At 40.7% G+C, this 23,143-nt stretch overlaps 1 protein-coding gene and 1 long non-coding RNA gene across 8 annotated transcripts in view; one reads left to right on the top strand and one right to left on the bottom strand.

Annotated features, from left to right (window-relative positions):
* LOC125921340 (uncharacterized) overlaps positions 1-20,372 on the bottom strand; it is a 30,321-nt gene extending 9,949 nt beyond the window's left edge. For 2 of the 3 annotated variants that reach the window (XR_007457383.1, XR_007457381.1), the window contains exons 1-2: positions 20,289-20,372; positions 1,396-1,587 (exon numbers count right to left, since the gene is read on the bottom strand). This is a non-coding gene — a long non-coding RNA (uncharacterized LOC125921340). Of the gene's footprint in view, positions 1-1,395; positions 1,588-19,675; positions 19,763-20,288 lie in introns of those variants that run through there. The other variant, XR_007457382.1, reaches the window with a different exon arrangement.
* Positions 20,373-20,379: 7 nt separating this feature from the next.
* Positions 20,380-23,143, top strand: part of ANKRD28 (ankyrin repeat domain 28) — a 196,668-nt gene continuing 193,904 nt past the window's right edge. For 2 of the 5 annotated variants that reach the window (XM_049628836.1, XM_049628828.1), the window contains exon 1: positions 20,405-20,469. Coding sequence is in view for 1 of the 5 variants with exons in the window: in XM_049628829.1 (XP_049484786.1) it covers positions 20,443-20,469 (27 nt within the window). In the remaining 4 variants the exon portion in view is untranslated. Of the gene's footprint in view, positions 20,470-23,143 lie in introns of all 5 variants that reach the window. The other 3 variants (XM_049628833.1, XM_049628829.1, XM_049628830.1) reach the window with 3 other exon arrangements.

Below are 23,143 nucleotides of genomic sequence, written 5' to 3'. Positions count from 1 at the left end.
AATAAATAAACGTTAAAATAAATAAATAAATAAATAAATAAAAAGGACTTTCAGACGATGTCTAGGCTCAACAGAAAAAAGCATCGCAATTGATTAGCAACGTCTGTCACAGTTAAGGGAGAGGAGAGTAAGGGTATCTGCTCTGGACAGGCCATTCCTAATCTAGAGGCTGCCTCTTGGTAAGGTCAGCCATCCAAGTCTGGCAGCATACGAAAACATATCTGATATCTCAGGGATGGACTCGCACCAACCAAATTCATAAGAAACTGATATATAAATCAGAAAGACAGTTTATTGACTTGATTTAGAAATGAAACTGCGAATGTGCACCTGTTATTAAATGGGAACTTGAATGGCATAATGAAGGAACTTTGGAGTCAGGCAGACCTAGTTTTGCACCACGGCAGCAGCTCTCAGTAGCTACAAGCTCGTCCATAGCATTCTGTTGATAAGGACATTGACGCTGTGTCTGGGGTCAGTAGGAAAAAATGTCCTGGTTAATTAACTATGTCTGAAGCGGTCAAAATGGGGAAAGTGGGAGTGGCTATTGTTGTTACATATTGTTATATGTTCCAGTTTTTAACCAGTGAATGCATGCTGGATTCCTGATAGGAGAGTCTGTTTTCTAGAATCGAAAAACTGCTTTGCGAACAAGGATATAAAAGATGTTTGCTGCAAGATTTGTATGGTTAGTATCACCGAGGCATCTTCACAGTATAAACACAAAGGACACATAAATAAGAAATGATGGTTTGTGGTTCTGGACACTCACTCTCCTGCTCAGAGCTGGAGAGAAAATGGTCACATTTTGTCTCCTATCTATCCTCCATTTTATATACACATTATAGACCAGTGCTGACCAACAGAAATATAATGCAAGCCATAAATGTGAACTATGTAGGTTATTTTAAATTTTCTAGTAGCCATATGAAAAAGTGAAGAGAAATTAACACCTTTTTACAAGGATTCGACCAGTTTTATTACCTCTATACCTTGTGTACATACTGTCATCTTTAGAGAATAATCTCTACATTTAGCTATTGGAGTATCTCTGGCCAAGGACTGGTATCTCAGAGGAGACTGGGGGCCTGGTCCCTCCAAGCCTTAGCTCTCTCTAGTCTTACTGCTGGGTGGTAGGCAGCAGCTGCCCAGCCTGGCATTTGTGGTTCTTTTTGTGGAACACTGGTCTCTCCACAACCACCGTTCTGTCGGGCCCTCAGCAGGGCTGAACCATTTTTCTACCTTGGATTCTTTCAAAGTTTCTCCTATAACCATAATTTTTTTAACTTGGAGAAAAGAACAGGCTCCTTTTTCTTCTTTAAACTGCATTTATGGCACCATTACTGGTTTTCCCTAAACCAGTGGTTCTCATACTTGAGTGAACATCAGCCTCACCTGGAGGGTTTGTTAAATCACTGGTCCAGCTCCAGAGTTTCAGCTTCAGTAGGTCTGAGGTGGGGCTTGAGCATCTGCATTGCTAAAAGTTCCCAGGGGATGGCAGTGCTGTGGTCCAGGAACCACACTTTGAGAACCACTGATATTTACCTTTCATTTCAGTGCAGGAAGGAGATGAGAGGCTTTGGGTATCTGAAAGTGAAAGAATTTGGGGAAGTGAAAAGCATCAGGTTACATCTTTCCTCCAAAATAAGTCAAACCCAGTTCTGTCGTTATTCTTTCCCCTGAACCGGCATCTTAGCATGCTCGAACACCTCCTCTTCCAAGATTTCTCCCCCAGTCTCCTGCTAGAGGCAGAGCAACGGGGCCTCTGTCTTTCACAGACCTCTTTTACAGCCCTCTATTGTTCTCTGATGTTGTAAGCATCTGGGCATGCATGTTGACAGTCATGTGCAGTAGGGCTGGAGACTTCTTTTGGCTAGCAGCACCCTCTCCCTAACACCAGGACCTCTCATAGAACTCTCTTGGCCAAAGAGTATTGAATGATTGAGTGAATGAATGATTCATGTTTGGAAAACAAGAAGAGGACTATTCACATGTTAGTTAAAACTTTCCCAAGTATCAGAGATAACAATGACACAAGAAATTGTTAAGAAAAAAAAAAACCCAAAAAACAACAGACACACTTGGACCTCCTGAGAACTCATTATAACTTTAATATCACTTACATGGTGTCAATCACACACAGTTCTAAACACCTATCATGGTTTTACAGACACAACTTCCATTTGACATAGATGCTGTTACTTGGAGTGATAGACTTGTAAGGCATGTTATTATGAAGAAAATGTTTTCGGTGCCCTTAAATCACTGGGTCTCAGGGGCGCTTGGGTGACTCAGTCGGCTAAGCCTGTGACCTCAGCTCCGGTCATGATCTTGTGGTTGGTGGGCTCGAGCCCCACATTGGGCTCTGACAGCTCAGAGACTGGAGCCTGTTTCAGATTCTGTGTCTACCTCTTTATGCCCTTCCCTCTGCTCATGGTCTGTCTCTCAAAAATGAAGAAATGTTTTAAAAAAATAAAAATAAACCCACTGGTCTCAGAGACCCTTCTTTTTTTTTTTAAACTTTTTATTTTGGAAAATTTCAAATATATATAAAGGTAAAGAGGACAATACGATGAACCTTCATGAACGAATAATCTAGCTTCAATAATGATCAACTCTTGGCAAATCTTGTTTAATCTATAACTTCACTCACTTCAGTAATACATGTATTTCTTATGAAGCAACCCCCAGTGTATATCAGCTCATACATAAAAAGTTTCAGTGTGTATCTCTAATATTTGAAGATTATTTTAAGAATATAACTACACTGGGGTGCCTGGGTGGCTCAGGTTGAGTGTTGGACCCTCGGTTTCAGCTCAGGTCATGATCTCACATTTCATGAGTTTGAGCCCCACATCGGGCTCTAAGCTGACAGCACAGAGCCTGCTTGGGTTTCTCTCTCCCTATCTCTCTGCCCCTCCCTGGCTTGTGCTGTCTCTCTCTCAAAATAAGTAAATAAACTTAAAAAAAAAAAAAAAGAATATAACCACACTGTCATTATCACACTTAATAAATCCTTAACATCATCAAATATTAAAAAAAATTTTTTTTAATGTTTATTTATTTTTGAGAGAGACAGAGTGTGAGGGGGAGAGGGACTGCGAGAGGAAGACACAGAATCAGAAGTAGGCTCCAGGCTCCGAGCTGTCAGCACAGAGCCTGACGCGGGGCTTGAACTCACAAACAGTGAGGTGACCTGAGCTGAAGTCGGACGCTCAACCGACTGAGCCACCCAGGCGCCCCAAAATCATCAAGTATTTTAACCAGTGTTTCAATTTTCCCATTGTCTCATAAACCTTTTCAGTTTGTTTATCTAAACAACTTGTATTCAAGTTGTATTGGTGTATTCAGAATACAATTGGTTTATAAATTGCCATTGGTTGACATGCAGTTAAATCCCTCCTTTTTAAAAAAAATTTTTTTTAATGTTTAGTTATTTCTGAGAGAGAGAGAGAGAGAGAGAGAGAGACAGAATCTGAAGCAGGCTGCAGGCTCCAAGCTGTCAGCACAGAACCCGATGAGAGGCTCCAACCCTGGAACCACAAGATCATGACCTGAGCCACAAATGGACACCCAACTGACTGAGCCACCCAGGCGCTCCAAGTCCTTCTTTTTAATTGTTGGGTTCTCATTCTTTCCCTTTTGGGTTTTTAATTATTATTATTATTATTATTATTATTATTATTATTTTATTCTGAGAAAGAGATAGAGAGCAAGCTGGGGAGGGGCAAAGAGAGAGGGAAACAGAATCCCAAGTAGGCTTCATGCTGCCAGCGCAGAGCCCGACACAGGGCTCAAACTCACAAACCGTAAGATCATGACCTGAGCTGAAATCAAGAGTCAGATGCTTAACCGACTGAGCCACCCATGGACCCCCCTTTGGGTTTTTTTTTTAAAAATTATTTGCTGAAGAAACTGGGTTGGTTGTTCTATAAGGTTTCCCACAGTCTGGAGTTTGCATATTATATTTCTGTTGTACCATTTACCCCTATTCATTCTGTCCCTCTATAGGTACAGATCTAGGATTTATAGGTAAATCCTAAGCTAATTTCTTTTGAGATTTTTATATTTTATCCTTGCATTAAAAAACAAGAGTAAAAATGTAGCATACCATACACACTTTCTCTGCCTTGCTTTTTTTCACTGAATGTTATATCGTGGTGATCACTCCACCACAGTTTACAGAGGAATACCGCATTTCTTTTTTATAGCTGCATATTACTCCATCATATGTTACATAGCTTATTCAACCAGTCCTCTACTGATAGACAAGTGAACTGTTTGAAGTTTGTTGCTACTACACATGGTGCTGCAATGAATAGCCAATACCTCTCATTGTATTTTTGCCTGGGTATTTCTGGAATAGATTCCTAGAAGGGAAACTGCTGAGACAAAGGATAATTGCATTTGTAATTTTGCTAGAAATTGCAGAAGCTCTGCTTTTTAATTTAATTAAATTAAATTATTTTTTTAAAGTTTATTTATTTTTGAGAGAGAGAGACACACACACACACACACACACACACAGAGTATAAGTGGGGGAAGGGCAGAGAGAGAGAGGGAGACACAGAATCCAAAGCAGGCTCCAGGCTCTGTGCTGACAGCTCAGAGCCCGACACGGGGCTCAAACCCACAATCCATGAGGTCATGACCTGAGCCGAAGTTGGACGCCTAACTGACTGAGCCACCCAGGCGCCTCCAGAAGTTCTGCTTTTAAATGCAATGTGTTTCCAGAAGTTTTGTTATAAAATGGATCCTGGAACAGATCCTATTTTAATTATCTATTGCAATATAACAAATCCCCCCCACAAGTAGTCGCTTAAAATAACACCATTTATTATTTCTCCTCATTGTGCAGTGTGGGTGGGGCTCCCCAGGGATGGTTTCTCTCTGTTCCATTCGGTTCACTGGGACAGCCTGGCTGAAGCTACAGAATCCATGGGACTTTATTCACACCTTTCATGCCTCAGCTGTATGGCTGGAATGGCTGGACACTGCCTGGGCTTCTCTCTCTCCATGTGGTCTCAAGTTATCCACAATTCCAAGTTTCTTAAGCATGACAGTAAAACAGGAAACTGCAAGTCCTCTTAAGGTGTAGGCCTGGATTCATACGACTGTTACTTCCGCATTCCACAGGCCAAAGCAAGTCTCATGGCCATCCAGAGTCACAGGGAAGGAAAATAAACCCTATCCTCTGGTGGGAAGAATAACATGCGTACATAGAGATGAAAACAATTGTTAATGGCCATCTTTCAGGCAATCTACCACAGATCACCACTGCATATGCATTATATAGACCAAAAACACATGCCCTATTCTTATCTCCTTCAGCATCAGCAGAATCTGGAAAGAGTCCATAAAGGTGGTAAGTGAAACACCTTTTTATGCTGCAGTGTTAAGTGTGGGGCATGGTAAAGCTCAAGGGGACCCAAAGGGGAGATAACATCTATCAAGGAAAAGGGAGAAAGTCTTGCTTTGAGGCATGGTTCCTGATCACCTATCTAGAACATAAATCTACTAACAGCTATTATATTCATCCATTCTGTTTGTTTATTCAAGAACATTGTTCCAGGTTCAAAGAGTTCAAAGGGGTGAAAATAACAGACAAGGTCTTAGCTCTTGTAGTACTTACTTTCTAAATGGGGAAATGTAGAACATGGTAAGGGATAGAAAGATATGTAAGAGAATATCCTGCCCTTGAGGAAATTTCAATGTACAGTTGAAAGTGGGGATGATAAGTAATCATGACCTACCTAGAACCAAATAGAGATGATGGAAAGGCAAATACCATTTTGTACAAGTGGAAGGACACAAACACAGAGTACCTGCTCTGCATAAATAGCTACAACACTAACAGGACTGACCGCTGAAGTACAAATCTGAGGAAAGGAGAGGTTCAAAGGAAAATAGAGGAAAGGAGGGATCATTGTGGCCTGGGGAAGTCAGGGAACACTGCATTATGGGAGAGAGGTATTGTAGGGACCAGAGGCTTCTTCTGTGTCTCTGATGACATATTGGCAAGTCCCAGGGGTTGTTGTGTGATTAAAGGTTCTCACCAAGATGGCTTCCCTACAAGATGGCCTCCTACTACGTGCTGAGAGAAAGGGAAAGGCAAAATGGATTTTTTTTAAGGTTATTTATTTTAAGAGAGAGAGAGAGAGAGAGAGAGAGAGAGAGAGAATCCTAAGCAGGCTCCACACTGTCAATACAGAGCCTGATGCGGGGCTTGAACTCATGAACTGTGAAATCATGACCTGAGCTAAAAGCAAGAGTCGATCACATAAACGACTGAGCTCCCTGGGTGCCCCCCAAATGGGGTTTTAAAATGCAGTTCTACATAAAATATCCTATTATTCAAAGGCCAAAATTGGGAGTTCTATGACAGATGTTCAAGGCCTTATCCTTGGCTGTCATATCTACATGTTCTCCCTTGGTGATCTCACTCAGCTACATGGCTTTACATAGTATCGAAATGCCAATGACTCACAAAAGGACATCTTCAGCTCTGACATCTTGCCATACTCACATATCAACCATTTATAATCTACATACTCATTTGGAAGTCTAATAAGCTTCACATGGCCAAAATGGAATCCTTGATTTTCCCTGGAAAAACCCTGCTCCTCCTCCAGTTTCCCTATCACTTAGTGGCACCACCAGCACCAAGTTACTTAAGCCAAAACACTGGAGTCTTTCTTGACCCCTCTCTTTTTCTAACACGCCATCTCCAACTAATCAGTTGGTCCTGGTGTTTGTTCTACCTTCAGAATGGATCTCAAATTCAACTACTCAACACTTCTTGCCCTGCACCAAACTACCATCACCTCTCACAACCTAACCCATCTCTTGCCTCCTCTCACGCTTCCCTCAGTCTATTACCTACATAGATATCAGAGTAAACTTTTAAAAAATAAAAGTAAGGTCATATAATATCCCTCATTAAAATCCTCCAATGGATTAAAAAAAAAAATCCTCCAATGGCTTACCATAGCAATTTCATTAAAATTCAACCTCCTAGCCTTGGCTTACAAGGCCCAATATTATTCTAGCCCTGACTCTTGCTTCAGCCTCACCTTATGTTACACTTTACCGCCCTTACAGCTCTCCAGCCACAATGGCTTCTTTGTTTCCAAAACATGCTGAAGTTGTGGCTTTCTTGGGAACTCTACATTGCTCTTTCCCTGCCCCTCTTCTTTGCATGACTGCAAACTCTTCATTTTTTAGGTCTCCGTTCAGATGGCACCTCCTTAGAGATACCTCTCCTGACAACCTAATTTAAAGAAGCCCACAGTTAAAATTCACTAATCAAGGCACAGAGGGCACAATGATGAATAATATAACAAAGTTCTAGCTCTTGGGATACTTAACATTTTAAATGGAGAGAATGCAGAACATGGTAAGGAATATATTGTTACATGGTAAGGGATATACTATTGTTATATTCTCCATAGCATTGATCATACTCTGAAAGATATCTTAATCATCTTCCTATTTAGGTCCATCTCCCACTCTATTCAGTATACATTGGCAAAGGGAGATAGGAAAGGGTCTGTAGCTGTCTTACTCTCCATAATATTTCCAGCTCTTATGATGGCACTTAGCATATAGTTGGATCTCAATGAATATTTGTTAACTGTATGACTGAATGTGCTTGCGTATATTAAAAATTACAGAAGTAACATTTTAGTTATAAAGGAAGAATTTGTTATAGAAGAAAAACTGTTTATATACCCTTTATTCCAATCATATCCTTCTAAATCTTGACTTCCAATCCCACCCCAACATTATGCTGATGTCAAGAATTATTGGACCCCTTCATTACATTTGCCACCAGGGAAATGCACGTCAGCCTAATTACTCCACAGTGGTATGCATTTCCTAGAGGGCAACACACCTCTTTGCTTCCTGTAAAAAATGTGTTCTTTCAGGGCTGTGTTAAACATTGGTGCTCCAATTATGGTTTCTGATAGTACTTTCTTTGTTCTTTGACATATGCAATCATGACCTAGCTAGAACCAAATAGAGATAATGGAAAGACAAACACAACTTTGTGTTAAGTGAAGGGAAACAAACACAGATTAGGGGATCTACTCTGCACGCTGTAAGATCTAACACAAATGACAATGAACCTGACTTAACAGTCTTACGCTGGGCAAATTATATAGTCCTTCATGGTTCAATTTCCTCTTTCTGTAACATCTGGATAATAGTGCTTATTCTTCCTGACTTCCTTGTGAAATATGCATTATTTTAGATCATAGAATTATGGAATGTTAGGCCCTCAGGTATCTTGGGAATCATCTAATCCATATCCAAATGTGGAAACTGAAGCCTGGTGAGGGTAAGTGATATACCTTACCTAAGCTCACAGCTAATTACTAGCATGACTGGAACTAGAATTCATATCTTCTGACCCTTAGACCAGTGTTTTTTGTCCTCCCCTACTGCAATGTTTGCTGTTGTTTAGCTTTTCCTGGGTGTCTGTATTATCTTCAAGTTAGTTCACACAATTCTTGGAGATAGTGATAATTTGTCTCTCCCACAGTGCTTCCTTGGTTATATATATAAATATCTATTTAAAAAAAGGGGCACCTGTGTGGCTCAGTTGGCTAAGTGTCTGACTTTGGCTCAGGTCATGGTCTCACAGTTCGGTTCATAAGTTCAAGCCCTGCATCAGGCTCACTGCTGTCAGTGCAAAGCCTGGTTTGGATCCTCGGCCCCCTCTCTCGCTGCCCCTCCCCCACTCTCGCTTCCTCTCAAAAATAAATTAAAACACATTAAAAAAAGAGTAGTTGCCATCCCTCCCTGTCATAATTAGCTGTAACTTTCCAGCTACTTCCCCTCATTCATTGAAAATTTTAGCAACTGGTTCACTACCTTTCTTTCCATGTGACTCATTTTTCTTGGTGACTTCAATAAGCTCATAAATGAACTATATGACACTCTGACCACTTAGTTTACTGAACTCTTCACCTCCAATGAGATTTTTCTCCACCCACCTCAGCCATCCATTCTCATGGTTATGTATTGTAATTCTAAATCTTGATTTTTAAGCATTCCATTGTTTGACTACTGCCTCTTGTCTTCCAGTTCACTTATTATAATAGCCTGACTCCAACCCTTCTGCAACCCCATCAGGAGCTCTGATCCTTTGGCCCCATCAGTGTTTCAACTGTCCCTTCCTCTCCTCACTCTCTTCTTCATCCAGCCTAGAATCCCTGGTCATTCACTGCAATCAGTCCTTTGTGTACATCCACAACTCCATTGCCACTTTCTTTATCACTTGCCTGGAAAAATGCCAATCCTGGTTAAAGCCAACTCTCTACCTATCTTGTCCCTACACCTAAGCAGTGGAAAAAACCTTGTTAAAACAGTCAAAACTTGTGCTGACTGTTTAAACTTATGATTATAAATTAGAGGAGGGCCCTCAACAATGCCCAGTAATCTCTCATTTCCTTAGTCAACCCACTCTCGTTCTTCTAGACTTTTTTAATTTAAATCCCACACTCTCGGGGCACCTGGGTGGCTCAGTTGGTTAAACATCCCACTTCCGTTCAGGTCATGATCTCCCAGTTCCGAGTTTGAGCCCTGCGTGGGGCTCTGTGCTGACGGCTCAGATTCTCCCTCTCTCTCTGCCCCTCCCTGACTCTTGCTCTGTCTCTCTCTCTCTGAAAAATAAATAAACATTAAAAAAATTAAAAAAAAATCCCACACTCTCAATGCCCAATACTCACTCTTACCTGATATTCTCACCCACTGATATACTGGGGGAAAAAATAAAATTAAGCAAAAGAGAGGTACCAGCATCTTTTCCAATAATCTTATCTTCCCCACTTTCCCAACCTCCATGTCCTAAAATGAATGAAGTGTCCATTCTAATAAGGCTAAACTCTCTGTTGAGAGATAGTTCTCCATGTGTCTCTCATATTTGTTTTGATTCAGGCGATCTTATCAAGGATATTTGTAGAGTGAATAGCCTGGGAAGACAGAGATAGTATCTTCCTTTGGAGCAAAAAGCAGGAATACTTACTGTCCACTATAATAAAAATAATGTCTCTCTCTGGAGCAAAGGATAGGCATGTTTACTTCCCAGTGTAAAAGATTCAGGTTCACTAAGCTCAGATTTCCTTACTTGTAATGCAACCCACTGCATGTACAGGCATCTCCTGGCCCTCTTCACATTGCTCTGTGGGAACTGAGGCTCAGGAAATTGATATAATAAAATTCTGATCTCTGGCTACTGCTTTTACTGTGAGAGATGAAATCCTTTGTCTCTGACCCAGGGGTCTCATGTTTTTTTGGGTTTTTTTGTTTTTTTTTGTTTTTTTGGTTTTTTTGCCAGCATCCATGAAATTATGACAGGCTAACTGTTAGCATGCAAGGTGGATGAAATCTCATACATTGCAGAGTTCTTGATACTTTCTACTTCTGAATTACATCTCATTTCCTCTTGCCTTTTCAAGGACTTTGTTCTACAGGTAACTGCTCTTTCTTTTGTATAGTCAATTTTTCCCTTTCATCTGTATCACACCTCAGCCTATACATGGGATGTAATATCTACCACCTTAAAAGACAAAAACAGCTTCCCTTAGGCTTCTCGTTTCCCTGCAACTACTGCTCCATTTCTCTACAGCCTTTTAGAATAAGACTCCTTTAAAAAGTTGTCTTTATTCCTTTTTTCCACCTCTTCACTTTTCATTCTCTTCTAACTCATTCCAATCAGGTTTTTAATTATACCATTTTTTCTGAAACCCTTCCTAAAGTTGTCAGCAACCTCCATATGGTTTAATCCAATGGCCCTAAAAAAATCCAATTTCTCTTTTTATTGGATTTAGCAGCAATCAACCAGTTGACTACTCTTTCTTTCTTGAAATTCATTCTTGGTTTCTGGTTTTTCTTATCCCACTCAATCTCCTTTGCTAACTCTTCCTGCTCTACTGAGAAGATTATGAGTTTTTTTTGTCCTTTACTACATTAATATAGCACATTACTTGATTGTCGGATGTTAAACTAACTTTGCATTCCTGGAATAAATCCAACTTGGCCATGATATATTATTCTTTTTTTTTTTCATGTTGCTGAACTTTATTTGGTAATATTTTGCTAAGGATTTTTGCATCTTTGTTCATAAGGGATATTGGTCTGCAGTCTTTTCTTCTTGTGATGTCTTTGACTGGCTTTGGTTTCAGGATATTACTGGCCTCATAAAATACATTGGGGAGTATTCTCTTTGTTTTCTCAAAGAATTTGTGAAGGGTTGGTCTTATTTCTTCTTTAAACATTTTTTTTTTTAATGTTTACTTATTTTTGAGAGAGAGACACAGCATGAGCAGGGGAGGGGCAGAGAGAGAGGGAGACACCAGAATCCGAAGCAGGCTCCAGGCTCTGAGCTGTCCACACAGAGCCTGACGCGGGGCTCAAATTCATGGACCATGAGATCATGACCTGAGCCAAAGTTGGATGCTTAACCAACTAAGCCACCAACTAAGGCACCCCATTCTTATTTCTTCTTTAAAACGTTTGATTGAATTCACCAGTGACACCATCTGGGCCTGGCTTTTGTTTGTGAGATTTTAAATTACTAATGCAATATCTTTACTTGTTAAAGGTTTATGCAGATATTTTGTTTCTTCTTGAGTCAGTCTTGGTTATTTGTGTACTTATAGAAATTTTTCCATTTTATCTAAGTTGTTTAATTTATTGACATTTAGCTGTTGATAATATTCCCTTATAATCCTTTTAATTTCTGCAGAGTTGGTAGCAATATCTTTCTATCTTTTATAACTTTAGTAATTGGTGCCTTTTCTCTTAGCTTCTTGGTCAGTCTAGTTAAGGGTTTGTCAATTTTATTGATTTTTTCAAAGAATCAGCTTTAAAAAATTTTCTCTATTGTTTTTCTGCTATAATAATTACTTAATTCCTTCTACTTGCTTTGTGTTTAGCTTGCTCTTTGTTTTCTAGTTTAATGCAGAATCTTAGGTTTTTAAGACTTTTTTTTCTTTTATTTAATTTTCAAGTTAGTTAACATACAGTGTAGTCTTGGGCTTCAGGAGTAGAACCTAGTGAGTATCTCTTACATATGATACCCAGTGCTTCTCCTGAAAAGTGCTCTTCTTAATGCCCGTTGGCCATTTAACCCACTCCCCCACCTCCCAGCAACCCTGTTTGTTTTCTGTACTTAAGAGTCTCTTATGGTTTGCCTCCCTCTCTGTTTTTATCTTCTTTTTCCTTCTCTTCCCTTATGTTCATCTGTTGAGTTTCTCAAATTCCACATATGAGTGAAATCATGATATCTTTCTGACTTATTTCACTTAGCATAATATCCTCCAGTTCCATCCACATTGTTGCAAATGGCAATATTTCACTTTTTCATCACTGTGTAGTATTCCATTGTACGTATGTGTTTATATATATACATATATATACATTTCTTGTATATATATATACATATGCATATGTATATATATATACATATATATACCACATCTTCTTTATTCATTCATCATGGGATGGGCACTTAGGCTCTTTCCACAATTAGGCTAATGCTGATAGCACCACTATAAACATTGGGGTACATGTGCCCCTTTGAATCAGCATTTTTGTATCCTTTGGATAAATTCCTAGTAGTGCAATTGCTGGGTCATAGGGTAGTTGTATTTTTAATTTTTTGAGGAATCTCCATACTGTTTTCCAGAATGGCTGCACCAGTTTGCATTCCCACCAACAGTGCAAAATGGTTCCCCTTTCTCCATATCCTTGCCAACATCTATTGTTTCCTGAGTTGTTAGTTTTAGCTATTCTGACTGGTGTGAGGTGGTATCTCACTATGGTTTTGATTTGTATTTCCCTGATGATGAGTGATGTTGAGCATGTTTTCATGTGTCTGTTTGCCATCTGGATGTAAGAACTTTTTTCCTATATAGGCATCTAAAGTTACACATTTCTCTCTAAGCACTGCTTTAGATACATGCCATGAATTTTGATTAATTTTCCTTGTGATTCTTCTTTGACTCGTTGGTTATTCAGGAGTGTGTTGCTTAATTTCCAACTATTTAGTGTTTTCTCAGATTCTTTCTGTATAGATCTCTAATTCCATTGTGGCCAGAGGACATACTTTGTATAATTTGTCTTCTTTATTTTATTGGGACTTGTTTTAGGCTATAGTATATGGTCTAGCCTGGAGAATGTTCCATATGCACGTGAAAAGAAATGTGCATTTTGCAGCTTTTGGACAGAGTATTTTATAAAAGTTAAGACAAGTTGGTTGATATTGTTGTTAAAGTCTTCTATAGTTGTTCTATCGAAAGTGGGATATTGAAATGTCTATTATTATCTATTTCTCCTTTCACTTTTGCCAGTTTTTGTGTCATACATTTTGGGAGATGGTTCTTTGATGTATATATAACTATTATATCTTCTAGATGTGTTGACCATTTATCAAAAACATCTCCAATAATATTTCTTGTCTTTCAATATGCCTGATATTAATATAGTCACTCTAGGCCTCCTATGGTTACTGTTTGTATGGTCTATCTTTTCCATCCTTTACTTTCAATATAATACCTTTAAACTCAGGTGTGTCTCTTGTAGGCCTGTGACATAGAGTTGGGTCTTGCTGTTTTATTATGTTTGATAGTATCTGCCTTTTGAGTAGCATGTTTAGTCCAATCATATTTATGTACTTATTGCTATAGTCAGAATTTCTTTTGCGATTTTGACAGTTGTTTTCTGTATGTCTCATGTGTTTTTTATTCCAGTGAAGTAATGGAGCCATGAAGCACTAATATATTTGGAAACTACTTAAACAATTTCTCACTGAACAAAATATGCAGGGTACAAAAAATAGAAGAAATGACTCCTACTTCTGTTATTTAAACATAACTTTATTTAATATTGGGGTATATTTTTTTTGCAGGCTTAAAATTTTCCCTATTCAGATTTTTGCTTTTTTTGTTTTTGTTTACATAGTTTATATCATACTCTGCACACATTTGTTTATCTTTATCCTATGTAGTCTATTATATGCGTTTTCTGTGTTTCAAACACAAAGCAGCTATCACCAGCAAAGATATTTGAAGCAGTTAAGCAGAGATCTCCTTGGAAGAGCTTTTGACCAAATGAAATGGTTCTGCATGGCCTTGTTGAAACAATTACACTTGTCAAAAACTGGATATGTTTTTGACAAGTGTATCTGGGTGCTCAGTTGGTTGAACTTCTGACCCTTGATTTTGGCTCAGGTCATGATCTCAGGGTCATAGGATCAAGCCTCTTATCTGGATCTTTGCTGAGCATGGAGCCCACTTAAGATTCTCTCTCACTTTGCCCCTCTCCCCTGCTCATGCTCTCTCTCTCTCTCTCAAAAACAAAAACACAATACTAGATATGTCAGAGGGTGTTTGGAAGACAAGGTATCTGAAAAGCACTTGGTACATCAGAAGTCTTGGTTATGCACTTGGTTTTTAGCTTCCTACTTTGTGAAGTAAAACAAAGGAGAGGCATTTTCTCTTGCACGTTTTGTAAAATTTACCTATAAAATGGCTGGACTAAATGTCTGGAGGAATGGTATGGACTATATTTTACTACTGATTATGGGTGTGTATGTGTGTGTACATATCTATAATCTCACATGATATCAAGCTTATTGATCCCATGGTATTCTAATCTTTTATCTGCTTGTTTATTAGTTTTTGCATTTATCAATTTCTCTATGTAGTTTTAGCAAACTTTGCTCTATGTGGTTAAGTGCGCATTAGTTCATCATTGTATCATGACTGTAGGTTGTCCTGGTGGATAGTTCCTTCTATAATTACTACATGTCACTCTTTATCTCTATCAATCTTTGTTTTAAATTCTTATGTTGGATATTGATATTATTAGATGAACAATTTTTTGGTTAGTATTTTCTTGGTAGTTTTTTAAAAAATAAATTGCCTTTCTCCAAATGTTTGGTAATATGTTCTAACCATATAGTTGCAAACGGCACATGGCTGTGTTTCTTCCCTTAAAAACCCTGTCTAAATGTGTTTTTTGTGTCATTTTTTAATAATATAAACCATTTATATTTATTAATACCACTTTGATTTCTCTCTAGAATCTTGTTTCCTATTTATCCTTTGCTTTTCTTTCTCTTCTTTTTTGCCTGCTAATCCAGTAACTAAGTTTTCTGTAGGTCATTTTTTTCCTCTATAGATTCGGAAGTTAGACATTCTATTCTACTTCTCTAATTTTGGTGAATACCTTTCAATGTTTAATATATATCTATATCTATATCTATCTATATATATATCAGTAATAGACTGTCATATTCAAGGCTGCCATAATCTTTTATTTTTAATTTATTTTTTAGAAAGAGAGAGAGAGAGAGAGAGAGCACTAGCAGGAGAGAGGGGCAAGAGGGAGACAGGGAGAGAATCTTAAGCAGGGTCCACCCTTAGTGTGGGGCCCAATGGGGGCCTTGATCCCAGGACTCTGGGATCATGACCTGAGCCGAAATCACAAGTTAGATGCTCAACTGACAGAGCCACCCAGGTGCCCCGCTATAATCTTTTAAATAACATTTCTATATTTAGGATAATTCCCTGGTTATAAATCTCACCTTCCCAATATAAAATTCAGAACTCTGATTTCTTGCCTCCCTTGCAACCAAGATGCGGGCCTATGACATATGCTGTGCTAGCCAGAAGCACCTGTGGAAATGTGAGGAATGTGAGGATACAAGCTCTGCACACAGCTTTCATTTTCCTGGTGTAGGTAAAGATGAAAACATCAAGCTTATAACGGCGGCAGTCATTGCAAAGTCCTGATGTTGATAGCAGGAACAGGGGAAGAAAAGTTGAGTTCACGGCATTTAGTGTTTGATGGGAATAGCAGCAGTTTCTTTACCATGAAAGTTCTGCTGCATGGTTTAGGGCAATTTTTTTCTAGAACCTTAACCCAAGCTTTTCTTTTTTCTTCTTACCCAATGACCCTGGAGCTGCTGAATGTCAATTTAAGAAATTCTTGCTTGAAGTCTGTTGTTTGCAACAAAGGATTTTAACCAATATAATAACTTGTGAAAGTCTGAAGTTAAGGCATATTTCACTCCTGAGTAAAAGAAATTGAGTCTTTAATTCAGAACTCCCTTTCTGCCATCATCTATGATATTTTTAAGGGCTAATATTTTAATTTCACCTGGTTTTAAAATTCCAAAATACTGTAATATAAAAAAATAATCCTGATTTAGATTAACCAATATATTTGTTAATTTATTTGTTTATTCTTCCTTATCCCATACTTACTTACTCCTTTTGGGTTCAGCTTTTCTTATTGGAGCAAATTCTTTAGTATGTCCTCCAATGAGCATCTGTGAGTACTAAATTTGAAAATGTGTTTATTTTGTTCTTCCTTTTGAAAGATAGTTTAGCTAGGTATAGAATACTATGTTTTTCATATGGACTGTCAGTACTTTGAAGATATTTTCCTTCTGTCACCTATTGCTGCTTATAAATCTGCTGACAGCTCATTCCTGTCAAAATGGTACCTTTTAACATTTTCTTATTGCATTTGGTATTCTGTAATTTCACTCCTCTATACAGGTCTTAGTTTCAAAAATTTATTCTGCTTGAGCCTCAGCATTTTCTTTTGATTTGGTAACCCATGGTTTCTTCAGGTCTGAAAAATTCTCACAATCATCTCTTTGGATATTGCCTCTCATTTTCTCTCCTCCAGAAACTCTTTTAGATGTATACTGGCTCTTCTATATCTATCCTTCAGGTCTCTGAACTTATCTTGGCTGCTCTGGCAGGTTATTATATGCATTTTCCATGTATTTCAGTCTCTATATAAAAATCATTTATATAAGCGTCATCTGGTTCAAAATTTCCTACCACATTAATTGCTCTTCTGGCTTTCAAAGCTCTCATGCATCCAGACGCTGACATTAGTTAGGTAACTATGGGCTCACAACATCTCTGGGCCCGTTTCCCAACACAAAGAGATAACTGAGGTTATTGAAAAATGTAAATGAAGTGACACATTTAAGGTGCTGACAAGTTCTCCAGACATAGCAGCACACTACATAAAATTTACTGTGACTGCCTAAATCAAAGCAGTTTCCCTGGTGGTCACATCTGTATGACACCTTTCCTTCTACCACTTTAGACATGAATTCTGAATGGAAGCTGTTTTCAGTTCTAAGACCTTGCTCCTTTGGACTGAGGCCTGGTCACATGAGTCTAGCCCAACTGATTAGTCATTCCTTGAAACTTTAAATTTGACATTTCCTTTTTGACTATAGAGTACTTAAAATGTGAATAGAGCTGCTGGCTGTAGTAAAAAAGAATGAAAATGACATTTTAAGAAGTGTGTGTGGGGGTGGGGGTGAGGGAATGGGTAGGAGAGATTGCTGACCATTCAAGTTCCTGGCTTTATTAAATTTGATGATATGGGATTTTTCAATACTATAGATTCCTTTAATATTTGAATGTTTTATAATAGGGAGGAATAACCTTATCATAAAGATTTGAAAAATTTTATCAGAATCTGAACACAAATCTTACTTCATTGTATTGTTCAATCATATCCATTTTTTATTCTTACTTTCCAGAATGATTGTTATCCTCTCTCCAGCTTTGGAAATGTAGTTGTAATAACATTATATTTGAATGGTCCTGCAGAGTTCCCACAGCCTTTCCTATCATTATCTTATTTGATTGTGTGAGATGAACAGGCCAGGTAATGTTACGATTAATTTTTACAAATTGTGAAATTAAGACTCAAGTTATATGTTGTTCAGGACAAAGAAGGGTGGGAACTGAGCTAGATATTAAGCATTCTCTACCAGGAGAGCTCAGAGCTTACCATTTGCAAGACTGTCAAAGATGACACATTCTAAAATATTTTCACTAATTATTGTTCATTAGGATTTTCAGGTGAGTTCTGAAAAGTTTCATTAGCTCAACTGTAAAACCTATTAAAATGCACTCTGTCCACAACTTAAATTCATACTCTCAAATGCACTTGTGTTCTCCCAAAAGTTAATCTTTGCCGTGTTGTGAATCAAGTTCCCGTTGTGCTTTTAAATTTTAGAACTTTAACCTGGGGAAGATATTGAGAGTGAAGTTGGGGGAGAAGGGGACATATTAATTCCTGGCTAGACATCCACAGTGCTTAACAGGTTCACGTAGGAATGAGGGTAAATTCTTACACCCCTTGACTAAGAACTATGTTGGGTATAGCCTGTGGGTAATTATTTACAAAGGTGACTTGTAATCACAAAGTAGTCTAGTAATATCATCACACTTTTGTTTTGGAAAATTCAAATGCTTTCACAACCTAACTCATTCACACTCACTGAACTGACAAGGAGTGGCTGAATGACAATATCTGCTGAAGTTATTGAAGTATAGGAGAGTGAGATATTGAAAATAATACAAAGCAAGAATAGTTTAGCTTCCTTTTTAGCCTCAGCATGATTGCTACCTCTTAGGAGAATCTTTCCATTTCAAGCAGAAAATATAATTTATGATGAGGATTGTTAATTTTAGATAAGAAATTGTTTCTATGAAATCAAGGCATTGATATGTCATAGAATATTGGAAGGATCATACTATTAATCAGCAGTGTTCTTCATTTTGCACTCTGATATTTTCATTTTCTATGGGGCTAAAGATAAGCTTTTTGTTTTAAGGGCAGCATTATTATAAGCTGACAGTCCTGGCATAGGTCCCCTTTTCTCCTGACTGCCACTAGACTCAAATCGATCCTCTAAATACAGTCCGTCCCAAGAGACACAATTGATGTCGGAAAAGAGGACTTTTTTAAACCGAGCCTGACGTCACACATTTGTGCTCTAACCATCTGTACCTTTTATTAACCAGGGGCTGGAGCCGCCCAGGCGGACAGACACAGGCGCACAACAGCCTTCTCCCACACAAGCCTGGAATGGCAACAGTGTGCTGCTGCCTTAGAAAGAAAAGCCGTTTCAGAACTGTGGGGTGGCGTGGGGGTGTGTGTGTGGCAGGGTGAGGGAATCATTTCTCTTCTTCTCCATCCAAGGATGCTATTTATTGGAAATCCAGCACATCTTTTATTATTTTTTTTCAATTGATTTCTCTCGAGTGGGAGGCAAAACCCTTTAGATGCGAGAGAAGAAAAGGAAAAAAAAAATGCAAGCCGGGCAGGAGGATTTTGGAGAACCACAGCTTTGCTTCGGATTGGGACTACAGGCAGAGAAAGACTCCAGCCAGCGTCCACAACCTGTTTGGCCTGCAAAGATGCCGCTGTTCCGCCCCGAGTGCAGCATCGCTCCCCTTCCCCTCCCCCCTCCCTCCGGCTCCGTGCTGCCCCTGGGAGGGCGGCAGCCCCCAAGAGTCACCTCTCACTCCCTGCCGTGCCCAGTCCAAGTCCGGAGGGGCGTGTGCTGGGGAAGAGCACTCCTTCTCCTTCGACGCGCGAGACCCGGGGAGTTTACGCTCCCCTGTAGCCCCCTCCTTCTGGCCTTGCCCACAGTCCCCGAGAGAGCAGCAGCCTCCTGGCGAACGCCTCTCCCCCCACTCGTGTGACTCCTTCTTCCTCCCCCAGCCCAGGGGCGCATTCTCACTCTCCCTCCACGTGTGCGTCCGGTTCGCCTCTCTCCCCTCGCAGGAAGGCAGCAGCCCCCAGGTGCCCACCTCTCACGCCCCTTCCGGCCCCTCACCCAGTTCCTTCAGCGTCCTCTAGCTTTGGGGAGCGTCCGCACTCCACCTCCACGTGCGAGCCCAGGGCCGTTACCCCGCTTCCAGATACTCCCCCCCCCACCCCCGCGCCACCTCTAGCCAGGGCTCCGCCCACCGCGCCCGGGGCGCGCGCCCAGGAGTACCTGGCCACCCCTCCCCCGGCTTGGCGCCGGTCCCCTCCCACCTCCCCCGCCCCGCGCGCAGTAGCTCGCAGCCCACCCCTCGCAGCTTCCTTCTCTCCGCCCCCTCCCTCTCCAGGAGGTGTGGGGGGGGGGGCAACGAACGGGCGCGGTGGCGTGGCCAATGGGCGCTCGGCTTACTCTGGCCTCTCCCCCGCGCAGCCGCCAATCGCGGCGGGCGGTGGTGGTAATATTGTGGAGTGGAGTTTGGATGCCGCCGCTGCCGCGGGCTGGAGCGGCGCGGCCGCGGGGGCTGCCAGGGTATTTCGGGAAGGGGGCGTGAGGAGGCGGCGGCTGCGGCGGTGGGCGGCTGTGGCTGCGGCAGCGTGTGGAGGCAGCTGAGAGAAAGAGAAAGAAAGGAAAGAAGAGGGCGGGGGAGTACTCAGGAGGAGGCGGGACCGACCGGGCTCCTTACCTCTCGGTAGCGGCGGCGGGCGGCCCGGGAGGCGGCACCGCCCCCTGCCCGCGGACTCCTCAGCGCAGCCAGCCGCGGACCCGCTGGCTCCGGGCAGCGACCGAAGCTACGGGGGCGGAAGCGGTGGGCCGGGGCGGCGGCGGAGGCGACCGCCATGGCGTTCCTCAAACTCCGTGACCAGGTAGGTGAGGGGCGGCGGGGCGGGATCGCGCCGACCGGAGAGGAAGGAAGGGAGGGAGGGCGGCGGGCCAGCTGTGTGGGCCGCCCGGGCGCCCGCTCGGCGGGGTGGGTGCGAGGGAGGCGGGGTGCCGCCCCGGGGACTAGCGCGCTGAGGCCGGGCCGGGGACCGCGGGCGACCCGCCTGTCAGCGAAGCACCGGCCGGGTGAAGCCCACGTGCGGCTGGGGGGCTCGCCGCCGTCTCCGGTCGCCGCCGCGTGAGGGGCGGGTCCCGCGCTGGCCGCCTAGGCGCCCGCGCCCGGCGCGCTGCCGGGTGTGCACCTCCTCTCTCCTGCCAGGTGAGGCTCGGGCCTAACAGGTGGCTTTCCGCTGCCGGGCGGGAGCGGTGCTGGCGGCCGTGACCTTAGGTCACGACCTTGCTCGCCTGTTTGCTTCGCCGGATAGTTTGAGGCACGCTCTCTCCGGGTTAAAGTCGGTTGATTCTGCTTCGGGACTAGCTATTCAACCTGCAAGTTCCTAGACTTGTTTTCTTTTGACATTTTGTGCACCATTTTGGTTACTTTTCTTGACTTACGAAGAGCTGGTCGAAGAATACCTGAAGTGCCGAAAAGAGTAGTGACTCTTTCGCACTGAAGAAAAAAATTGTGTCTAGGAACGAAATGGCAACTATATCAGAATGATTTGTACACCTGAAAATATGGAAATAAGGGTAAGAAGGCTTTCAGGCGGTGCAGAGGCTTCCAAACATTTGTGTCTCTTTAAGGAGAGGGAAATTAACGTATGAAATTTACCGAGAGGCAGTAGACGTAATAGTGCTGAGAATTTATTTTTGCCATTTGTTTTTTTTTTTTTTTTTGAACAGAAGGTACTGGGCAGATTTGAAGGGAAAGTAACTTACATATATTGGGAAACTGTTCTTAAAGTGAGTACCCCTTTTTCAGAAACAATGAGGAAAAACTTGAGATGTCTTTTTTAATATCATCTCTTAGTGAATACTGTGCCTTAAATTCTGAATCTTGGTATCATGAATTCTCATTTCATAAATGAATTTTGTTTTCTTTTTTAGGCCGTTGGCTTAACGCGTGTATCATTGGGTATCAGGAAGGTTTTAGCTGGTGTTAGCAGCGTCAGGAATGATACTTTGAAAAACTCTCCTGTTCAGTGAAGTTTATACATTGTATTTCAAGTGATAGAATAGCATTGTCCATTATGATAGCTACTAGCCTACCTGTGGCAACATAAGTTTTAATTAGTTAAAATTAAAATAAAAAGTTCATTACTCTTAGTCTTGGCAGCCACATTTCAAGTGCTTGGTAGCCACATGTGGTTATTGACTGTGGTATTGGACAGCATAGATACAGAACATTTATATCATCAGAAAGTTCTATGGGATAGCACTGTTGAAGAATAACAGGTAAAACATAACTAATTCCTGTATAATCAAGTCATGATATACTCTTAAAGGTGTAAAATTCAAGATCTAGATTCTCTAATCTTTACCAATCTAATGGCACTTTGTGCTTCCCTAGGTTATAGTTGAAGTAATGATTGATTTTTATTTTGTTTCTAGTCCTCCTTTTTGAAAACGTTACTTCTGCGATTTGGATCATAGGGTGCATTAGGAATTTGGTGCACTTTTAGGAGATTATCTCATTTTATTCACCATCGGGTTTAAACAGAAACATGATTATGTTTTCAGATTGACATAAAGTCTACTTGCACCTTTGCATTTGTGTATTTAGGAATTGGAATTATGAAATAATTGTGATGCTTCTCCAGTTTTATATAGCATCTGTTAATACTCAGTGGTGGTGATGATATGTAAAATGTCACCTGTAAACTTAAGGCTACTTGGACAAGTTAATGAAGTGACATAGCTCAGACGGGAAGAACGTTGAGGTTTACCTCTAAACTACAAAGTAATTGACTCATCTGGTCTCTCTTTTGGAAGACTTTGAGAAATGAGTTTGATTTGCCTATTTCAAAGGGAATAGCTGCTTTTATAAGTCATCTTGTATGTTGATATTTTATTGGCTATTAGAAATGAGAGTAAAAACGAAATGGAATACAAATATAATTTTAACCTACATGAAAAACAGTTCAGGTAGATGAATTATTTTATTTGGGGAAAAGGAGCTGACAGTGTAGATAAGTACACATAATTTTAAAGCTGGAAGATACTTAACCTAGCATTTAACTCCGTCCTCATTTACATTTGGGATAGGAAATAGTTCAACCTACTTTTTTTCTATTATTGCCATATTTACCTTGTATTTTGTTCTAGCTCTGCAAATACAACTATTATAAATAGAACCTATTAATGGATAGGAGTTGTTCTTTGTGTGCATAAGCATCAGGTGGGTTCTAGATGGTTTAAATATAAAATCAGTGATTAAATAAAGCAGTTTGTTTTCATGTCCGGTAAATCTGGATAAGACAGCTTTCCCCCTTTCCATGGCAATACCTAATATGGGGGTAAGAACAGGATTGAGTTTTCAGTTGGACATCAAATCTGATTGTACCATTGCATTCATGAATTGCAATTATGAAGCAATTGGGATGCTACTCTGGTTTTATATAGTATCTGTTAATACTCACTGTAGTGATAATATGTGAAATGTCACCTGTGAACTTTAGGATATTTGGACAAGAACTTGGACTAGTGCATTATTCTTCG

This window comes from Panthera uncia, chromosome C2, assembly GCF_023721935.1.
Source record: "Panthera uncia isolate 11264 chromosome C2, Puncia_PCG_1.0, whole genome shotgun sequence".
In the NCBI taxonomy this organism is placed as follows: Eukaryota; Metazoa; Chordata; class Mammalia; order Carnivora; family Felidae; genus Panthera; species Panthera uncia.
Note: the sequence above shows the minus strand (reverse complement) of the source record. Positions and strands in the feature narration are given on the sequence as shown.